General features: G+C 48.2%; 1 protein-coding gene across 1 annotated transcript in view; it reads right to left on the reverse strand.

The window, feature by feature from the left end:
* The window catches only part of SHISA6 (shisa family member 6), a 329,086-nt gene that overhangs the window by 29,270 nt on the left and 281,824 nt on the right, over positions 1-17,992 (reverse strand). The window contains exon 5 of the mRNA XM_067547748.1: positions 17,067-17,129. Coding sequence (XP_067403849.1) covers positions 17,067-17,129 — 63 coding nt within the window. The remainder of the gene's footprint in view (positions 1-17,066; positions 17,130-17,992) is intronic.

Genomic DNA, 17,992 nt, shown 5'->3' on the forward strand with positions numbered 1-17,992 from the left:
AGCTTCTGGGGGATTGCAGGGGTTGCCGTCACAACCTCCCTCCCACTGTGTCTTCCCTAGGCTTAATTTAAACTTCTCTGTCACCAGCGAGTCCGCCCACCAACAGCTCAGACACACAGTTGGGGAGAGGCTGAGGCAGACAACCTACATCTCCGCAGGAAACAGCTTCCTCCCCCAGACCTCACACACTGACAGCTCCTTGCAGCTGGATCACTCAGACAACACCCCACTGGCTCCAGGCAGAAACATGCACAGCACTTCGAACCCAACCCAATCCAACCTCCCCCGTTCCCCTTTCAGCCGCTGTCAGCACTAATGGTGCTGCCGGCTGTGACATCTACACAAGTTCCCTTGTGCTGGGGCCTACTGCAGAACAACCTATGTGAGGGTGCAACGTCTCCCAGAGAATCACCATGCTGCTTGCTGACGACACTTCATGCAGGGGAAGTGGCTCAGCTCTCCCTTGGCGTGCATCGGCAGCGGGCCCGGGGTGGGAGGTAAACTCATCTCAGACGCACGATGCTACTTAGTTCTAGTGGAGTGGGGTGGTCTCCGCCCAGCTGAGTGCAGGCAGACAATGTGCTGTGCTGTGATTTGCTGCTGTCCTCAGGACTCACCATCCGTCTACCAACACCAAACAGTCAGCTTCCTCCACTGGACAGAAGAAGAAAAGCCCATGATGCTAGAAGAGCATGATTTTTTTCCCAATTCTGTCTGACAAATCATTAGACATTTCACACCTACACTAGGAATTTGGGCCATTTTCCCATTAACGCAGTAATAACCAAATCTGCATTAATAAACACCTCTGCTCTTCAGCTGAGGCATGTATGTAGCTCCCCGGGTTGGGGTTATTATCCGGTAAACAAAACCTAACCTGACGTTATCATCTAGCGAATGCATTATCTCTTTGAGATCGATTTGCCTGGGTGATGACTTCAGTCTATGTCTAATGGACTGATCCCCAGATTAGGAAGTGTGGCAGTGGAAACAATTGATTAGATTAGATACTGTAAACAGAGACATCAGCAGCATTGAGACAATGCCCCCACCCCTCTGTTCGTGCTTGTGTAGTGAGGAATTAGGGTAATATCCCTTTGCAAATCTGGCAGCAAGGACCTGCACACGATCTACATTTTGCATGGAGGCTTGGATAAACCAAAATAAGCCCGGTTGTATGTATGGCATTTGTGTTTAGTGTCAAAGCAAGAGAGTTAATTGACTGCTTGCATGAGGTGTGTGAAATTAAGTGCCACACATTTTTCTAATAGGCTTGCACAGACTCAGTAGGTCCCCTTACCATCTGTTTTTCATCCAGTCAATCAGGAACGGCACATAATGAATCTAGCAAATGGGAGGTCACCTTGAAAACTACTGCCTAGCTTCAGCAAAACTAAAGAATAAACTGAGATGACTGGAGACTACTTGAGAGGACTTTTGCATAATGTATTTTAGACTCAAGGTCGGGGAACTGATGGGTTCCAGTCATCGGAATCGCGCATGCAATTTATACGCCATCACTAGTTAAGTGGCAGTTTCTTTCTGCTTGGGGAAGTGTGAGAGTTTCCTTCCCTCATCCTTATTCAGTTCAGGAGCTAGGTTCTTATCAGATATCGATTTTTTTGTTCACATCGCCTGTTGCCATCTGTGAGCATGCCAGGTGCCGGATGTGAGAACACAGTCCTTCCCCATCTCCACCCAGCCAGAGTACAATCCCTCCACCGCCACCCCAAACACAGAGAGAATTCCTGGGTGTCCAGTCCTTTGGCGCACTCCGGGGGATGGAAAGCATGCTCAGAATTAGTGCAAGTGGCTGCCACTAAAGAGTCGGCCTTCATCCACACCTTGGCATCTGAAATCCTGCAGTTATTTCTGATTCTAACCATATGGAAAGGCTCTTTTTTTTTTTTACTGTAAGCCGTAAAACACATATTTTCTTGTGTATAACATCCAGCACAACAGGGCCCTGAGCTGGGATGGATCTGCCAAGCAGGGGACTACAACTCCCATCAGCCCCCAACTGCACTTCCTCTCCCCCTGCCCAGGAGGGGAAGGATCCTCCCCCAGGAAGCGGCCAGCCTGTGTTGGGCAGCAGCAGTTGCATGGCTAGCCTGGAGTTGCAGAGAAGCTGGATGCAGTCAGAGAGGAATCCCCAGGAACTGTCTGCAGGGCCATGTGCAGAAGAAGCTGTGACTGCTGGATGCTATAGCAGGGGTGGGTCTCTGTGGGCTTATGGGGGCGCAGCAGCTGCTAGGCAGGGAGCCAGTGTAGAGGGACCCAATGAGAGGCAAAGCTGGAGGTGGGACTCAGAGCTCCTGACCCCCAGCCCACTGCCACTGGCCCCCTTCCACCAGCCCCTCCCCTGTGGCCTGGTTTCTCTTCAGCTTGGCCTGGAAACCTGCAAGTACCTGGTTGCTTGAATAGAGACTAGACTGGAGAGGGCACCGCAGGCACTAGCCCTGACTCTCGACTGGACTTCCTCAGGGACCCAAATGGGAACTGCTATTGCTCACCTGAAACTGGAACTGGTTAAGCCACTGGAGCTAATTTACCTGCATCCTTCCCCTTCCTGCCAGCCCTAGTAAATACCCTTCCCCTTAGCCCTGTGTCTGAGTGGGTCTGGGACCCACCAGTGCTAGTGCCCAGAGAACTAGTTACTGAAGCACCCACACAGTGCTTGTGTGTGAGTCGCAGGGCACCCTACTGAGGGTGGGGTGGAGATTAAGGATAATCTAGGCATGGCCGAATATATAAACAAATACTTTGTCTCCATTTTTAATGAGGCTAATGATGAGCTTGGGGATAGTGGTAGGGTGGCAAATGGGAATGAGGATATGGAGGCAGAAATTACCACATCCAAGGTAGAGGCCAAACTTGAACATCTTAATGGGACTAAATCGGGGAGAGGGGGGAGGATAATCTCCATCCAGGAATATTAAAGGAACTAGCACATGAAATTGCAAGACCATTAGCACTCCCCCTAGCTTAGTGTCATCTACAAACTTGCTGAAGGTGCAATCTACCCCATCCTCCAGATCATTAATGAAGATGTTGAACAAAACTGGCCCCAGGACTGACCCCTGGGGCACACCGCTTGTTACCGGCTGCCAGCTAGACATGGAGCCATTGATCACTACCTGTTGAGTCCAATGATCTAGCCAGTTCTCTATCCATTTTATAGTCCATTCATCCAACCCATACTTCTTTAACTTGCTGATAAGAATACTGTGGGAGACTGTATAAAAAGTTTTGCTAAAGTCAAGGTATATCACACTTCCACTGCTTTCCCCACATCCACAGAGCCAGTCACCTCTTCACAGAAAGCAATCAGGTTTGGTCAGGCATGTCTTGCCCTTGGTGAATCCGTGTTGACTGTTCCTGATCACCTTCCTCTCTTCCAAGTGCCTTAAAATGGATTCCTTGAGGACTCCATGATTTTTCCAGGGATTGAGGTGAGGCTGACCAGTCTGTAGTTCCCTGGATCCCATTTCTTCCCTTTCTTCAAGATGGGCACTAGATTTGCCTTTTTCCAATCATGAGGGACCTCCCCCAATTGCCATGTGCTTTCAAAGATAATAGCCAATGGAACTGAAATCACATCAACCAATTCCCTCAGCACCCTCGGATGCATTGCATCTGGTCCCATGGACTTGTGTATGTCCAATCTTTCTGAATAGTCTTGGACCTGTTCCTTCAGCACTGCGGGATGTTCACCTCCTTCCCATTCTGTGCCACCCAGTACGGTAGTCTGGGAGCTGACCTTGTCTGTGAAGACAGAGGCTTGACTTGTTTAGCCTAACCAAAAGAAGGTTGAGGGGAGATATGATTGCTCTCTATAAATACATTAGTGGGATAAATACCAGGGAGGGAGAAGAATTACTTTAATTCAGCGCCAATGTGCACACAAGAACTAATGGATATAAACTGGCCACCAGGAAGTTTAGACTTGAAATTAGACACAGGTTTCTAACCATCAGAGGAGTTAGATTCTGGAATAGCCTTCCAAGGGGAGTAGGTGGGGGCAAAAAACCTAGCTGGCTTCAAGACTGAGCTTGATAAGTTTATGGAGAGGATGGGCTGATGGGACAGCCTAGTCTGGCAATTGACTGATCTTTGACTACTGGTGGTAGATATGCCAATGGCCTGTGAAGGGATGTTTGATGGGTGAGTTCTGAGTTATTACAGAGAGTTCTTCCTTGTGTTTGGCTGGTGAGTCTTGCCCACAAGCTCAGGGTTTAACTGTTCACCATATTTGGGGTCAGGAAGGAATTTCCCCCAAGGGCAGATTGGCAAAAGCTCTGGAGGTTTTTCACCTTCCTCTGTAGCATGGGGCATGGCTCCACTTGCTGGTGGATTCTCTGTATCTTAAAATCTTTAAACCATGATTTGAGGATGTCAATAACTCAGTCGTAGGTCAGTGTCTATTACAGGAGCGGGTGGGTGAGGTTCTGTGGCCTGCATTGTGCAGGGGGTCAGACTAGATGATCATAATGGTCCCTTCTGACATTAGAGTCTGTGAGTCTATTAGTCTCCTGGCACCCGAGGGGGTCTGGTGTGCTGAATGGCCCCAGTCACAGAAAGGCAGCTGTATCACTCTGTCCAGCGAGAGGCAGCAAAGCACGGTACGAAGGCACACGCTGGCAGCGTGACCTGCCGAGCTCACACAGAGGGCAGCAGCAGATCTGGAGGTGGCACCCAGCCCAGTGCCACTGTGCCCCTTCTGCCAGCCCCTCCCCTATGGCCGAGTTGCTCTTCTGCCCGGTAAGGCCTGATTCTGCCCTCAGGGCAGCCAGCCAGGGTGCTTCCATTGACTTCAAGGGGAGGAGGCTGAAGTGTGCAGGACGTCCAGCTCTGCTGTGCTCTGCTGGGACATGCGCTTTATTTGCATGAGGCGTCTGCACAGATTTTGTATGACACTTCTACAGCTGCCTTCTTACAACAGTCGCCCAGCAAAAGCAAATAGTGTCACCTAGGAGAAGTGACAAACCAGCCTTCTGCTGCTCAGCTTCTGTTTCCTCACAGCGTCAGGCTGCTGTCAAAGCACTTCCCGTTTCCTTCGCACTCCCTTCTGCTCAGCCATTTCAAGGTTCAGACAGAAACCTGCCAGCTCCTGAAACGTGCTCTGACAACGAACATAAAAGTGCCAGCATCCTTCTAAAAACGAGCGTGCACAATTCCAGAGCTGCCTGCTACAGTCAGCACTGAAGGGCTAACGTTCCTCAGTAGCAGCACTTTGTGCATCTTCTGTTTTTTGGGGGGAAATAGCTACGTTTTTATAATTCCTCGCACTGAGAATCACCTCGCACATTTACAGAGCGTCTGCAGCCTAATGAATCTGAAAGAGCTTTACAGGGCCAGATCCACAGCTAGAAATCAGCAGAACGCCATCAATGGAGCCACACTGGTTCACGCCAGGTGAGGCACTCGCCATTGGAAGTGAACCAGCGAGCGTGTTGCTATTTGCCTCGGTGGCAGTGAGCTCAGCTCTGTAGAGCAGCGCAGCTCCTAAGAGGTGTGCGCACGGAGTTGACGTCACTCAGGATTGGGCCTTTCCACAGCATTGCACAGGCATACAGTGCAGGAAGCACCCCAGAATCGTATCCACTGAACAGCAGCTCTTTCTGAGGCTGAATATGGCAGCTGGTTAAGAGTGCACAAGAAGGCTGCACGCACGTCGGTGCAGGAGGAGAGGAATACAGATCCCAGGTGAAATGACTGGGGGCGTTTCAGTAGGTAGAATTCCATTTGGTAAAGCACAGACTTTTTTTTTTTTAAGTTAAGAAAATTATACATGCGCACTTTGGTCTGTTTGAGCCCAGAACATAACTTAAACTGGGCATGGGGTGGACAACATGGCAAACGTGCGGAATGCAGAAGCCTAGGCTATGTGCAATATGGAAAGATGACCTAGTTTACAGCACATCCTACATTCAGTGTAGCACGTGGGGGATCAGGACTCCTACCATCGTTGGCTGGTCTTACTGATTTTGAAAGATAATGTATTTGTGAAGTACTGGCCTAACAAATGCATTTACTATTAAGTCATTGGATCCAGCACATTTTTTTATGTTTACAGCTTGCACTGTGCTGAGAGGAAGCAGAACAAGGGCCCTTTAGTTACCCAAGGAACAATGACATTAGTGTGTTTGCTCTTGAAGGCTCAGTGGTTTGGTGGGTCAGTATCATTATTGCTGTCGGTAACATGGGGGTTATGATAGGGATTCCTTTTTTAAACCCTTTGAGATCCACGGATGACAAGGGCTAGGGATTATTATTTGGCAGTGTTTTTGTAGCCATGTTGGTCCCAGGATATGAGAAAGACAAGATATGTGACTTAATATGATTTACTGAACTGACTTTTCTTGGTAGCAGATAGAATCCTAGAAGATTAGGGTTGGAAGGGACCTCAGGAGATCATCTAGTCCAACCCCCTGTTCAAAGCAGGTACACAGAGCTCTTCTTGAAAGCTTGTACCTTCCACCAGTAGAAGTTGGTCCAGTAAACTATATTGCTTCATCTACAGGGATGATGATGATGATGATTATATTATGGTGGTGATGCAGCCTGTTCTACTGCTAGGTCTAAAAGTAATAGTTGCCAGTTGTTGGGTAGCCTGTGTGAAATGAACGGGTGGGATTCAATTCATAATAGGTAACTTTTCCCTTGTCTACTAATTGGCTTCATTTATTGACAGACTCAGTGGACGGCCAAGGATTTAATGAGCTACAGAAGCTTTTCACCCTGCAATGGTCCTTCCAGGGTGGGGTTGAGGCATTTAGGCTGGGGCCAGTGTCGTGCGGTACAATTTTGCCTATAAACAGAGGCTTGCAGGCTGGACAAAGCCTAGGAAGTGCTATTTTAAAGGAGACTCCAGCAGTGCTAATGGGAAGGAATGGATCTGACTTCACAGCAGTTTTAATTGTATTTTTATGCTGCTGTGAGTCAGTCTCCAGAGCTTTCAATCTGGCATTCTTTATCAGCATTACATTCACTTTAAGGTTTAGAATTCACTTTAGAAAAATTGTGTCTCTTTGTATATGGTTCAGAGGTGAATGGTCTCCTGTTAACACCATGAGCAGTATGTGATTCGGATGCCACTATTAGAGCTACTGCTACACTGTTCCATCACTTGACATCTGTCTTTTGAGATGGAGCAGTTTCCATGGATGCTGCCAGGCAAGAAACAGGGTAATCAGGCAATATCCTGTGTGGCAAGGGCAGCCTATTTGGCCGCACAGGCCTTGCGCTTTCTTTGGCTACATGGGTGATGGGGCTGGGGGGAGCAGGGGGGGGCCCCAGTCCCACCCTCTACCCCAGGCCCCGACCCAGGGACCCTGTGAGGAGTAGCCTCAAATTGCTTAGTCTGTGAGCTACTACCTTCCTTGGGTCACCTGTCCTTGGCCACACTGCTCATGGTCCGCTTCCTGGAACTGGGGCGAGGGTCCTCCCTCAGGCCTCTGTGCCTATGATCCATAGCCATGCCTGGACAAGCTTCCCCTTGACTCTTGTACCTTTTGGGTTGTGGTAGCATCAGCAATCAATCCAAGCTCTGTAACACAGTGTCCTAACACCCTTTCAGCTGCTCCTACCTGCCTGACAGGGAGGCTTTTAACTGCTGGGGCAAGCTCCTCAATTGGCCTCAGCTGGCCTGATTGGTCTAATTGCCTTGGAGTAACCCCAGCTGAATCACCCAGGGAACAAGGATTTGTTGATCCTGGGGCTAATATACATACCCTCCACTACTCTCCTGTAGCCATCAGGTCTGGCCCTGTCACACCGGTTACAAAGCTAACCCGTCGCACTTTCAAGAAGGAAAAATAAACAATTAATAATTTGACTAGAGTCACAAAGTCATCAGCTACTTGATGTTAATACAGAGTCTTATCAGAGAACTAACTATTAAAAGGCCTGCAGCCTGTGTACATGCTCAACTGTCTGCTGCATCCAGCTCATGCTAGGTGCAGAAGAGAAGATATGCTGTCAGGGAATTGGTGGCAGCTCCCTGGTTTTTTTTGCATGGCTATGGGCATAGACTGCAGCAACTTGAGAGCTGCTCTACACTGCATCAGCTGCCTATGGTCCCCTGGGGACCATCGCCCAGCTGGGGACTGCTGGATCAGATTGCATTCCAGCTACTCTCTCTGCCTGACACCACCTTTCCCACCCCTTACATGCACCCTGCACCAAAGGATATGGGTGGGAGGTATTGTAGCTAGCTCTGTCAGCTTTATGTCTTCTGGGGCCTCTCCCAGGCCTGGGGTATCTTCAGCAGTGGGACGTCTGCGTACCCTTTGAGCCGCCTGAGTGCTCAGTGAGTAGAACAGGGCTCAGAACCTGGCTCTATAGTTTTTTGGCCTGATTTACTCTGGAGTTACAGCACTGTATCACAGGACTGGTGCAGTGGTGACTCAGCCCCATTGTGTCTATTTTATTTTGCAAAAGTGCAGAAGGTGTGATCCTTGGAGTCCCTCACTACTGACAGGCTGAGGACACGCCTTACCATAACTCACATCATTGCCCCCCACCAACACTGGTGTCCTAATCTGTATCCAAAGGGTGTCACGCGTGGACTCATATGCATGCTAAAACACACTAGTCATTAATGTTATCGCGCAATGTGTGTACAGGGGATGTATACAGAATTAGAGATGTGTGATGGAAACATTATCTTACAAGTTTTGCAAACAGTGCACAAGCCCAGCCTGTCCTAGACAAAGGAAGGGTGCTTGGCCTGTTTTCCTGTGTCTCCAATGTAAACTGAGCCAGGGAACACCTCAGAGGACAGTGAAAAGTACGTGTACATGAAAGTAAACAAAGCCATCGAGCTAAATGAGTGGGGGTGCGAGTAGGAGAAGACTGCCCAGCGATAATACTGGAAGATGGAACCTGCACCCCAGGAAGCCTTCCTGACTTTTGGAAGAGAGACAATAGACATTGGGAAATGTAAGCAAAGGCAGAAAGCCATTTTGAAACCATCACCTGGGGGACACGAGGGGACAGAGTTCTTGTAATTAGAAAAGGGTGGATTCTTCAGCCAAGGGGGTTGAAGTCTCTGAGAACTGGCTATTGGTGAGAAACTTGCCTAGACAAAGATGATAACATGCTGAAGTTAAGTTTTTGTCACTAGAAAGTGCGTTTTGTTTTGTTTTTCTTGTCACCACACCCGTGTCTTCTGGTCATACTTATAATCTCGTCAGCCTATGTTCTTTGTTAATAAACATATCCTTGGGTTCTTAGAAAGCCATCTCAGTGCTGTGTGTTAAGCTGAAGTGTGGGTCTGCGGCTAAATTACCTGGCTCTGTCTCATTGGAGGCAGAAGACATAGTAACATCTGGACACCCCAGGGGAGACAGTTTGGGGGACACTCATGACTGAAGGGCTGTTGGGTCACCCTGCAGAGAGGAACCAAGCTGGTGGTAGCCAGGGTGAGGCCATTTCACTGTGAGCAGGGCACTGTGTTAAATCTGCAAAGCACAGCATCATCCAGGGTTCCAGGGCAGGCGGTGACACAACCCCCTACTGGTCAAGGTTGAAACCCAGAGCATCACAAAGTATTGAATCATGATTTTCTGTTGGTCTGCTCGTCACCGGGGCTAACATTGTATTCCACAACCCATTGCAGAGACTGGCTGGCTCATTGCCCTTCCCCGGCCCCCGTTTCACATCGTCAGTATTGCCTTGCAGTTGTGTAGACAAAAGTGCACATATCTCTTTGTTTGGGGTTTCTCATACTGGAGATCTGATTATCTTTTAATTTCCTTATACACTGCTTTCTTGGGGGTAAATCTAATTTAAACTGTCCTTAGTTCTTATGATTTTGTAAACTGTGTCTTACACAAGATATACACAAAATCCACAGCAAATTGCTGGCGGGAATGCCATGGTATAAGGAATCATTTTCATATCTTCTGGGATTGTCCCAAATTGAACGCTTCTGGTCTGATGTTAGAAAATTGATGCAAGAGTTATTTCAGGGCTATATCCCCCAAAGTCCTATTACCGTGCAGTTAGAAAAATGCCCTGATTTACTGAAATTAAACAAAGCCAGATACCTGCTTAGAATTTGTGTGGCTACAGCCATTTAGTGAATCTCACCACTGTCACTGTAAAACTAATACTGGCTATTAAAAAGTGGTGCATCATAACAAAACAACTGAGAAATGGCTCCAGTGACTGCCCATATTAGGTTAACAGCTAAACTATTGGTGGAATGACAAGCCAAATGCTGTGAGTGGATCCAGACATTCTGAATATAACTTTCCTACTAACACTATTTGTTTTATTTATTTATTTATTACATATTTACATTTAAAATAATAATTAAGCCGACTCAGGGACTCAGAAGCACTAAAATCATCAGTTGCACAGAAATGCAGCCAACTAGCCAGTATGTGTATCCACTGTAATGGACCCTGTGCTGGCTCGACTCTACCGTATACCCTTATTTTTTACGTGTCACCCTCTCTTTTAATATTTAGTGAAGAGAATCACTTGTATTTTCAATAAGTCTGTTGATCTTGTATAAAAAGTTGGTAACTAAATGTTAGAGGTTACACTGTCAAAAGATGAAGCTGAGTTGCATGTGAAAAATGTGGCATTGTGCGTGCAGAGCATACACTTGACCACTCAGTTGCACTGCAATTTTACATGCCAGCTGTACAGGCAAAGCTCAGATTGATCCTTCTGCAAACACAGCCCTAAAGTTCTTCTTTTAGTCAGGCTGGGCTGAATTCTGGTCCCAATGACGTCAATATCCAAACTTCCATTGTCTTCAGTGGGACCAAACGTGTCTGAGGGCCAGATTTCCAAACCTAAATACCTTTCCAAACCTGCCCCCTAATAAAGTGGGAGCCTGTTGATTTCCCATGGGACCCAGGAGGGTCTGTCTACACTGCCCCCAGAGATGTGACATGACTGCGCTAGCTGGGATCTAGCTAGCTCCAGTGACAACAGCCGTGAAGCTGTGGCAGCACAAGCAGCAGCCGGGGCTCTGCAAACCCCCTGGGCCCTGCAACATGTACTTGATTTACTGCCGGTGTTGCTGCAGCTTCCTGGTATCGTTATTCGAGCTAGCTAGCTACAAGTGCTGCAGTCCCAGCTCGGGTGGGAGGGTGGACAGCGGCACAGTGAGTGCAGGGGGGTCAACCGCCCCCCTCCAGCAGCCTTCATTGGATGTCTGGCACCTTTCAATGGGGCTGGAGGGCGAGCCTGTCCCCGCTGTCCCACAGGGGTGGGCCCAGCTCCCCACTCCCCACTTTGTGACATGGCAAAAGGGGTCTCAGCACCATTCAGTTTCACCCTGTCGGGAGTGGGGGCCGAGCCCAGTTGTGGGGTGGGTGCAGGGTGGTCTCTCTCGCCAGTCCACCACTAAGGGCCCATTGCTCCCCTGGCTCTGGCACTGAGACCCTTCATCTCCTAAAGCACGTGGGAACGGTTGAAAATTGTATCCCAAATCTACTCTATAGTATTTCCAGGATGACTGTCACTCTGGTGTCTATGCACCATACTGCCCTTGGTCTAAAGCCTGTAACAAACCTGTGGTCTCTCTCCTCATTCCCTAGAACAGGGTGCTTGACAGGGAGTGGTCTGCTTTTCTCCTGTGTTCCTCTTCCTGCAGGCAGGTGTCTTGACCTAGCTCTCAAATGGACATTACACATGGATAGGGACAGCTCCTAGCACCACCCTCCCCTCGTCAGAATGGAGGCACTAGACTTACGGAGATCAAAGCCTTTGACACTGTGCTTCTCCACAGCCTCGTCACCGAAAACATTCCCCACCACCTCATGTTTTCCAAACAGGGATAACGCGCATCACATCCTCCTGTGACCTCTCCCTCTCTGCCAGGCAGATCGGAATGGGTACACTTTCCTTTCAACTCCGCGTCAGCAGCCGTGCAGAGAACGCAGCTGTAAGTAAGTCACGGCAGCCTAGCAAAACATACCCACAATCCCATCATACATTAATAGTCATTCCTCCCTCCAAGAAAAGAATGCAGTGCAGTCACATCACAGCTCTCGCAGCACTCCATGAGCAAACGACAGCTGCTCGGCGCTAGCCACAGACCTGGGTATCTGAGAAGAAGGTCATGGGCCAGCACTTGAGAACTTGCATGGATCAGGATTCTGGGGGCAACCTAGATGAAAATATTAAAGTTTGGAGATTTCCTCTCTCAGATTTGTAATGACTGAGTACTAACCCAACCATAACTGTCTCCTGGTTACCTTGTGCTCCCCCGTCTGTGTGCTGTGTCCTCCTGTCATCTCCTGCCTGATACTTAGAGTGATACTTTCTTCCCTGACTCTTTCTGGGCTTGGTTCTGAGTGGGTTTTGTTTTCTCAATGTAGTTCCTTGGGTGCAGGGGGGTGAGTTGCTGCTGCAGTGTAACTATGGAGAGGGCTTATTATCTACCATCTTTTGATGCCAACTCCACTTCCACAGGGCCCATCACCACAGCATCTGGGCAGAGCAGAAATACATGTTTTATGATTCTGCAGCTGATTTGCATGGCCAAAGGCAGCCTCACCATGGCTGAGGGACCATTCCACGTGCCGAACTAGGCACATTGCGCTCTGCCCACAGAGCAGTCTCTAAGATCACTACTTGGTACAGAGCTGGGTCTTTCGGAGCAACAGCCTCAGGAAGCAGAGCCCCGCCTGCAAGCCGAGAGATGATAGCAGCTTTATTATCTAGCATAGCAGGGATCAGCAGCGCTGCTCAGACCAAAGAGTGCGCTAGAGCTTCAGGGCTCAGTAATGTCTCTAAAGAGAGCGGACCATGCTAGGGAGGGGAGGAACAGCCTGGACAGCTGTGCACGCAGGCATTAGGCTTGCCGAGCACGGGGAGGAACATGGGGGGATGGTACATCTTGCTGCCCCTTTAAAACATGCAGCGAATGGGGTGGGCAGCAGGGCTAACGCTGCCCTCCTCCTCCGACATGGGCCAGCTCCAGGAAAGGGGGACCTCTGCAGAGCTATTCCTTTGGGTCCCTTGGCTGCCAGGCTGGGTTACGATTCAGTGCTCCACCCGCCCCACACGCCTGTGCTTTGCGAGCTGTGGGGGCTGGGGTGCGGTTCCATGGAGGGGCAGGTAATGGGTTTGCAAGAGGAGCTAGGGGTGCAGCGGGTGGAGGTTCACTGTTGAAGAGAAGGATGGGGAAATCTGTGATCTACAGAGAGGGAAGTAACCCACTTCCCGAGGGGGCTGAACTCTGGTCCCCACAGAGCTCCCTGTCAGTACAAAGCAGTTCGTACTCTGCCCCGTGTGCACAGAGCCATGAGCAGAGAATGAGCCATGAGCCCAGCATTTCAACGTGGCCCTGCTGGGGTGGGCCCTTGGGGGGGAGGGGCGGGGGCTGCATGGAGACCTTCGGGGCAGAGAGAGTGTCCTATGAGCCATTGCTAGAGCAGCCCCGAGTGCAGCCAGTGCACGCGGCTAATGAAATCAGCACCTGCTGCCATGCCGGCCTTGATGACGTGGTGCTGGCATGAAAGCCTGTGTCTGATCATTCCACCGCAGGTTAGAGCAAAGGCAGGTGACGTAGTACTGGGTAGGTCTGAATACCGCGGTGATGTTCTGATCCTTAGGGTCTGAAAAGTTCTTCTCCCCTTGTTAGAAGCACTGCAGCAGACCGTGCCGCAGCCTGTAGGTGAGTAGAGATGGGGTGTGGGAAAACATTCAAAACCTAGTCCAGGAAAATCCACGTCCCTTTCTGCTCTAATCTTCCTCAGATGCCTTTTTGGTGACTGTTACGCAAACGTGCATTGGGTGGTGTTTTGTCACATTCATGCAGGGCGGGAGCTTTTGTTCATGTAGAAATGGGCTATCCCTACGTCAATTTGCATCCTCACACTGGACATGCTTACCTTAGCCCATACAATCAGGGACTAAGCCCAAACCATAGGCCTCAGCTGACCAATCATAGAATTTGAAGAGTGGATTCCGAACATTGAACACTTACTTTAAAAGGTCCAAATTATCTGTTGGTGGATTACCCGTAACAACCACATTCATCGTGATCACGAGCTGCTCACGGACAATTTGTGAGCACAATAAAGGGACGAAGTTAATGACTATATTGTTTGCAATTAAATAGTTCAACCTGCTCTATAGATGAGCATCACAAAGAGACCCAGTGGAGAAGAGAGCTCCAGGAAGAAAAGTACTTGAAAATCTGTAATCCAAGATCATGAATACGTCTGCTTTGATCCTCTTTTTTTGTCCCAACTACACAGAAAAATAAGGCATCTGTCAGATCAAGAGAGGAGTTTAACTCTCTTGGCACATGTTGTTACTAAAATTATTAAATGCAACAGTGAACCTGGCTCTCTAAGTAGCTAAAGGTGATGGAGCTAATTTACAATTCACAGGCCAAAAAAGGAGGTAAACTGGAGTTGATACAGCAGGTGCAGATTTACGTGTGTGCTGCCTTTCAAGAATATTTGTGTTTATCCACAACAGCAGCACACACAGAAATCTTGGAAAGCCAGACAACTGGGGGAGAAGGCTGCACTCCTCAGATGATATATTGGCGCTCATACTCTCCCCTAGGAGATCTGCAGATATGTATTGGTATTATAATGAGCAGGAAAGGGCTGCACATATCTATTTTCCATTTTTACATGGTACCATGGAAAGGCGGTGTGAAGATATTTAGGGCTCAATCATAGCTTTGCCATGAGAACTGTGCAAAGCGCAACATCTTGTTGTGCTGCTCTGGAAGCAGATTGTAACTCTCAGTCACAATTTAACTCCCAGTTTCCCCTGTTTTGATGGGCTGGCGAGGAGGGAGATATGCTGCATGCCAGACCCTGTTCTTTTATCCCTATTTTTCTCTCTCTTTTTTACTACAAGACAAAAATGTGCAGGGTTTTTGAATTCTAGTTAATACCTGTGTTTTTAGGGCATCATTAATTCAGGAACTCCTTGTTCAATTCACCTCAGGTTTAATACATATATTCTATCGAACTGCTGGACTGAACCTACCAATTTTGAAATTGAGATCACTTCTTTTGTGTTTTTTGTAGGACAGGACAAAATTCAGGCGTATGAAGGAAAATTACCTGTAAACTGAATGATAGAACAGCTACTGTCTCTCTGGAATTGGAGTGGGCAAAACAAAGGTTCAAGGTAACTTTTTCAAGACAAATTATTCTCCCATTCTCTCTTAAGATATGGAGATGTGGAGGCTTCAGATCAAACACAAGCCAGCTTTCATAATAAATATATCCCAGAATATTTCACAGAAGGTAGTGTAGCTAAAGAGCTAGATAATAAATACCAGCGGAGAGAAGGAGAGAGTGAAATTCAGAGATACAGGCCAGGGAGAACTGCTTTGTATTCAGATGGGATTTACACAGAGGTGGAAAGTTGGTGTGATGAGAGGCATGGTTCAGCCAGCAGATGTTTTAGAGATCTCTCTCACCCCCCAGTGGGAAGATTACGAGGAAGGAGAGAGCAAAGTAAGCAGGAGAACCAGGTGGAACAAGTCTAAAGAGGCTTGTGGAAACAGGCAGGATAATTCTGAACTGGATGGTGAAATGCACTGGGCACCAGCAGGGTGGTTTGATTGGAATATTTTGCATTGGGGAAATGCAGGCGGCAGGATTCTGTGCACGCTAGACTGTGGGGAACTGGGGCTTGGGAAGCCAGAGGGAGAAGGGAGGCACAGAAGACCAGGTGAGAGGAGATGAATAAACCAAAGGGGATGCCAGCAGAGGTGGAGATGAGGCCCCGACATGGACAGGCAGAGCTGTGGATATAGGGACATAGGCCGCTTTTGGATGATGCAGGTTTTGGACAGTGAGTCACAAGGGAGATCTGATTCAAAGAGGAAGTCAGAGTTGAGGTTGAGGGTGCTGCACCTCTCCGAGAGAAGCGCATTGTCCATTGAGATACTTCACTGAAGGAAGCTGAGATGAAACCACCCGTTTCTTTGGCCAAGAGGACACAGTGGTTTGTCAGGAAGGGCAACCAAAGGTACTGAAAGATAAGTACAGCAGAGAGAAATCAAATTCCAGAGCTCAGTGAGGGTGTTCTTGTGCGAAGGCTATCAAAGAGAGCCCTCGAAGGACTGTCCAGATTGATGGAAAGGCTGAACCATGGGAAGCATTGCAGATACACTGGAAGGGCAGCACAAGTCCTATGTGAGAGGTGACGGTATGTTTTATACAGCCATGGTGGTGATGAGCTTCTCCGACCATCTATAGAAGAGTCAGTTCTAGGGTTGTGGCGATGAGGCAGAGGAGGTACAAGGTGAGTGATTGCTGCTGTTTGTTGCCTTTTCATTCCTACAGCTAGAGAAGTGCCCAGTTTTCCAGTGGTTGGAAGGGTAGCAAAGATCAAAGCATGAAATTACCTGTTAGAAACAGGCTCTCCTCCCTGTGCAGGGTAGGAAAAGAGAGTCCTTCTGGATCCCCGAACTTTCTCTCTTTTACTTCCCCTACTCCCTCAGTGACCTCCCCCACCCCCGAATGGCCCACAAATGCCTGTCAGTACCACTGGCCAGGCTGGGTCACTGCAGAGAGAGGTGATGCCATTCCTCCTCCAGGGGCTGAGCACGCTGCCTTTGAAGTGCTCCCAACCTGTGGTCCTGAAGAAAGAGACTAGAACGGTCTCTGCACATGCCTGGGCTCTGAAGGTCTGGCCAGGCCCCACATGTTGTGATACCAACAGCCTGACGGTTCAGACCCTTACGTCCCCATGTTTAATATTCATTCCTAGCCTATCTTAGCAAGTGTGCAAGCAATGCCATCGGCTTGCTGGCAAGGGTACAGGAGGGGCTGTCCCAGGCAGCAGAATCTGCAACAGCACAGGGTGGATATGGAAATGAACACAGAGCCTCCAGACATAGGGAAACACAAAGCGGATAGTTAATTGAGGCTATGAGACTAGGCCATATTTAAACGTGTCCATTATTAGAAATATGGTCCTACATTTAATGCTAATAGAATAAATCATTCCTATGTCATTGACATATGAACTATTCTATTCACATTAAATGATTTTAAAGCCAGTTAAGTGTTACCGGCTGTCAGAGGAAAGTTACAATACGTGCCATTTTCTCTTACCATTTGTAGGTGTCTGGGTTGCACTGTTTAGTATCAGGTGGTTATAATTTTGTTCTTGGTCATCTGAAATTCACAGAAAAAAAATCCTTTTAAGAAACAGCTCAGCAAATCCACTGATCTGCAGATGATAATTACAGTTCACATTATTCATAGGAAATCTCGGCATGATTAAAGAAAAGAGAAGAAAATGCTTCAGAAAGCAGAAGAGTCTTTCATGTTAGTCACTTAAAATTCCAGATGCTAGAGGAACATGATAATGGAAAACTGCCTCCGTTCTGTTGAGGCTGCAGAATGGAATATCTAACAGGAACAAATCATGGCATGGATTTCAACATGCAGGGTGTGACCCTGGGAGATCCTGGGATCCAGTGACTTCCACTGACACCACTTGAGTGATCCATGCCACTGAATAGCGTTCCTGATCTGTGTCCTGACGTTCAAATCTCATCTGGGATTGTTCCTAGCTAACTGAGAAACAGGTGCTTCCTCAGCCACAACATCTACATTCCATGGGAACAACAAAAAGAGCAACCAGTGAGACTCACTCCTATGTGCAGGAGGCAGAGTTTTCATCGGAGCTGGACCTAAACAACAGAGCCCCTACTACAAGAGATAAGAACGACCAGACCCCTCACGGAATTCAGCACTAAATGCACTTTGCTGCAAAGAGACAAAAAAGGATTCACAGCAGTACCATCACCACCACTAACAATAATAATAGTAATAATAGAGGTTTTAAAGCTGCGGCTTGACAAAGCCCTGGCTGGGATGATTTAGCTGAGGTTAGTCCTGCTTTGATCAGGAGGTTGGACTAGATGACCTCCTGAGATCCCTTCCAACTCTAATATTCAATGATTCTAACTCTTCCATGGACTGTAAAACATCTTTTTCCCTTTCCCATGGCAACAAACAGCAGGATAGCACTA

The sequence above is a fragment of the Emydura macquarii genome, unplaced genomic scaffold, assembly GCF_026122565.2.
Source record: "Emydura macquarii macquarii isolate MOO-44397 ecotype Brisbane River unplaced genomic scaffold, CSIRO-AGI_Emac_v2 contig_1230, whole genome shotgun sequence".
In the NCBI taxonomy this organism is placed as follows: Eukaryota; Metazoa; Chordata; order Testudines; family Chelidae; genus Emydura; species Emydura macquarii.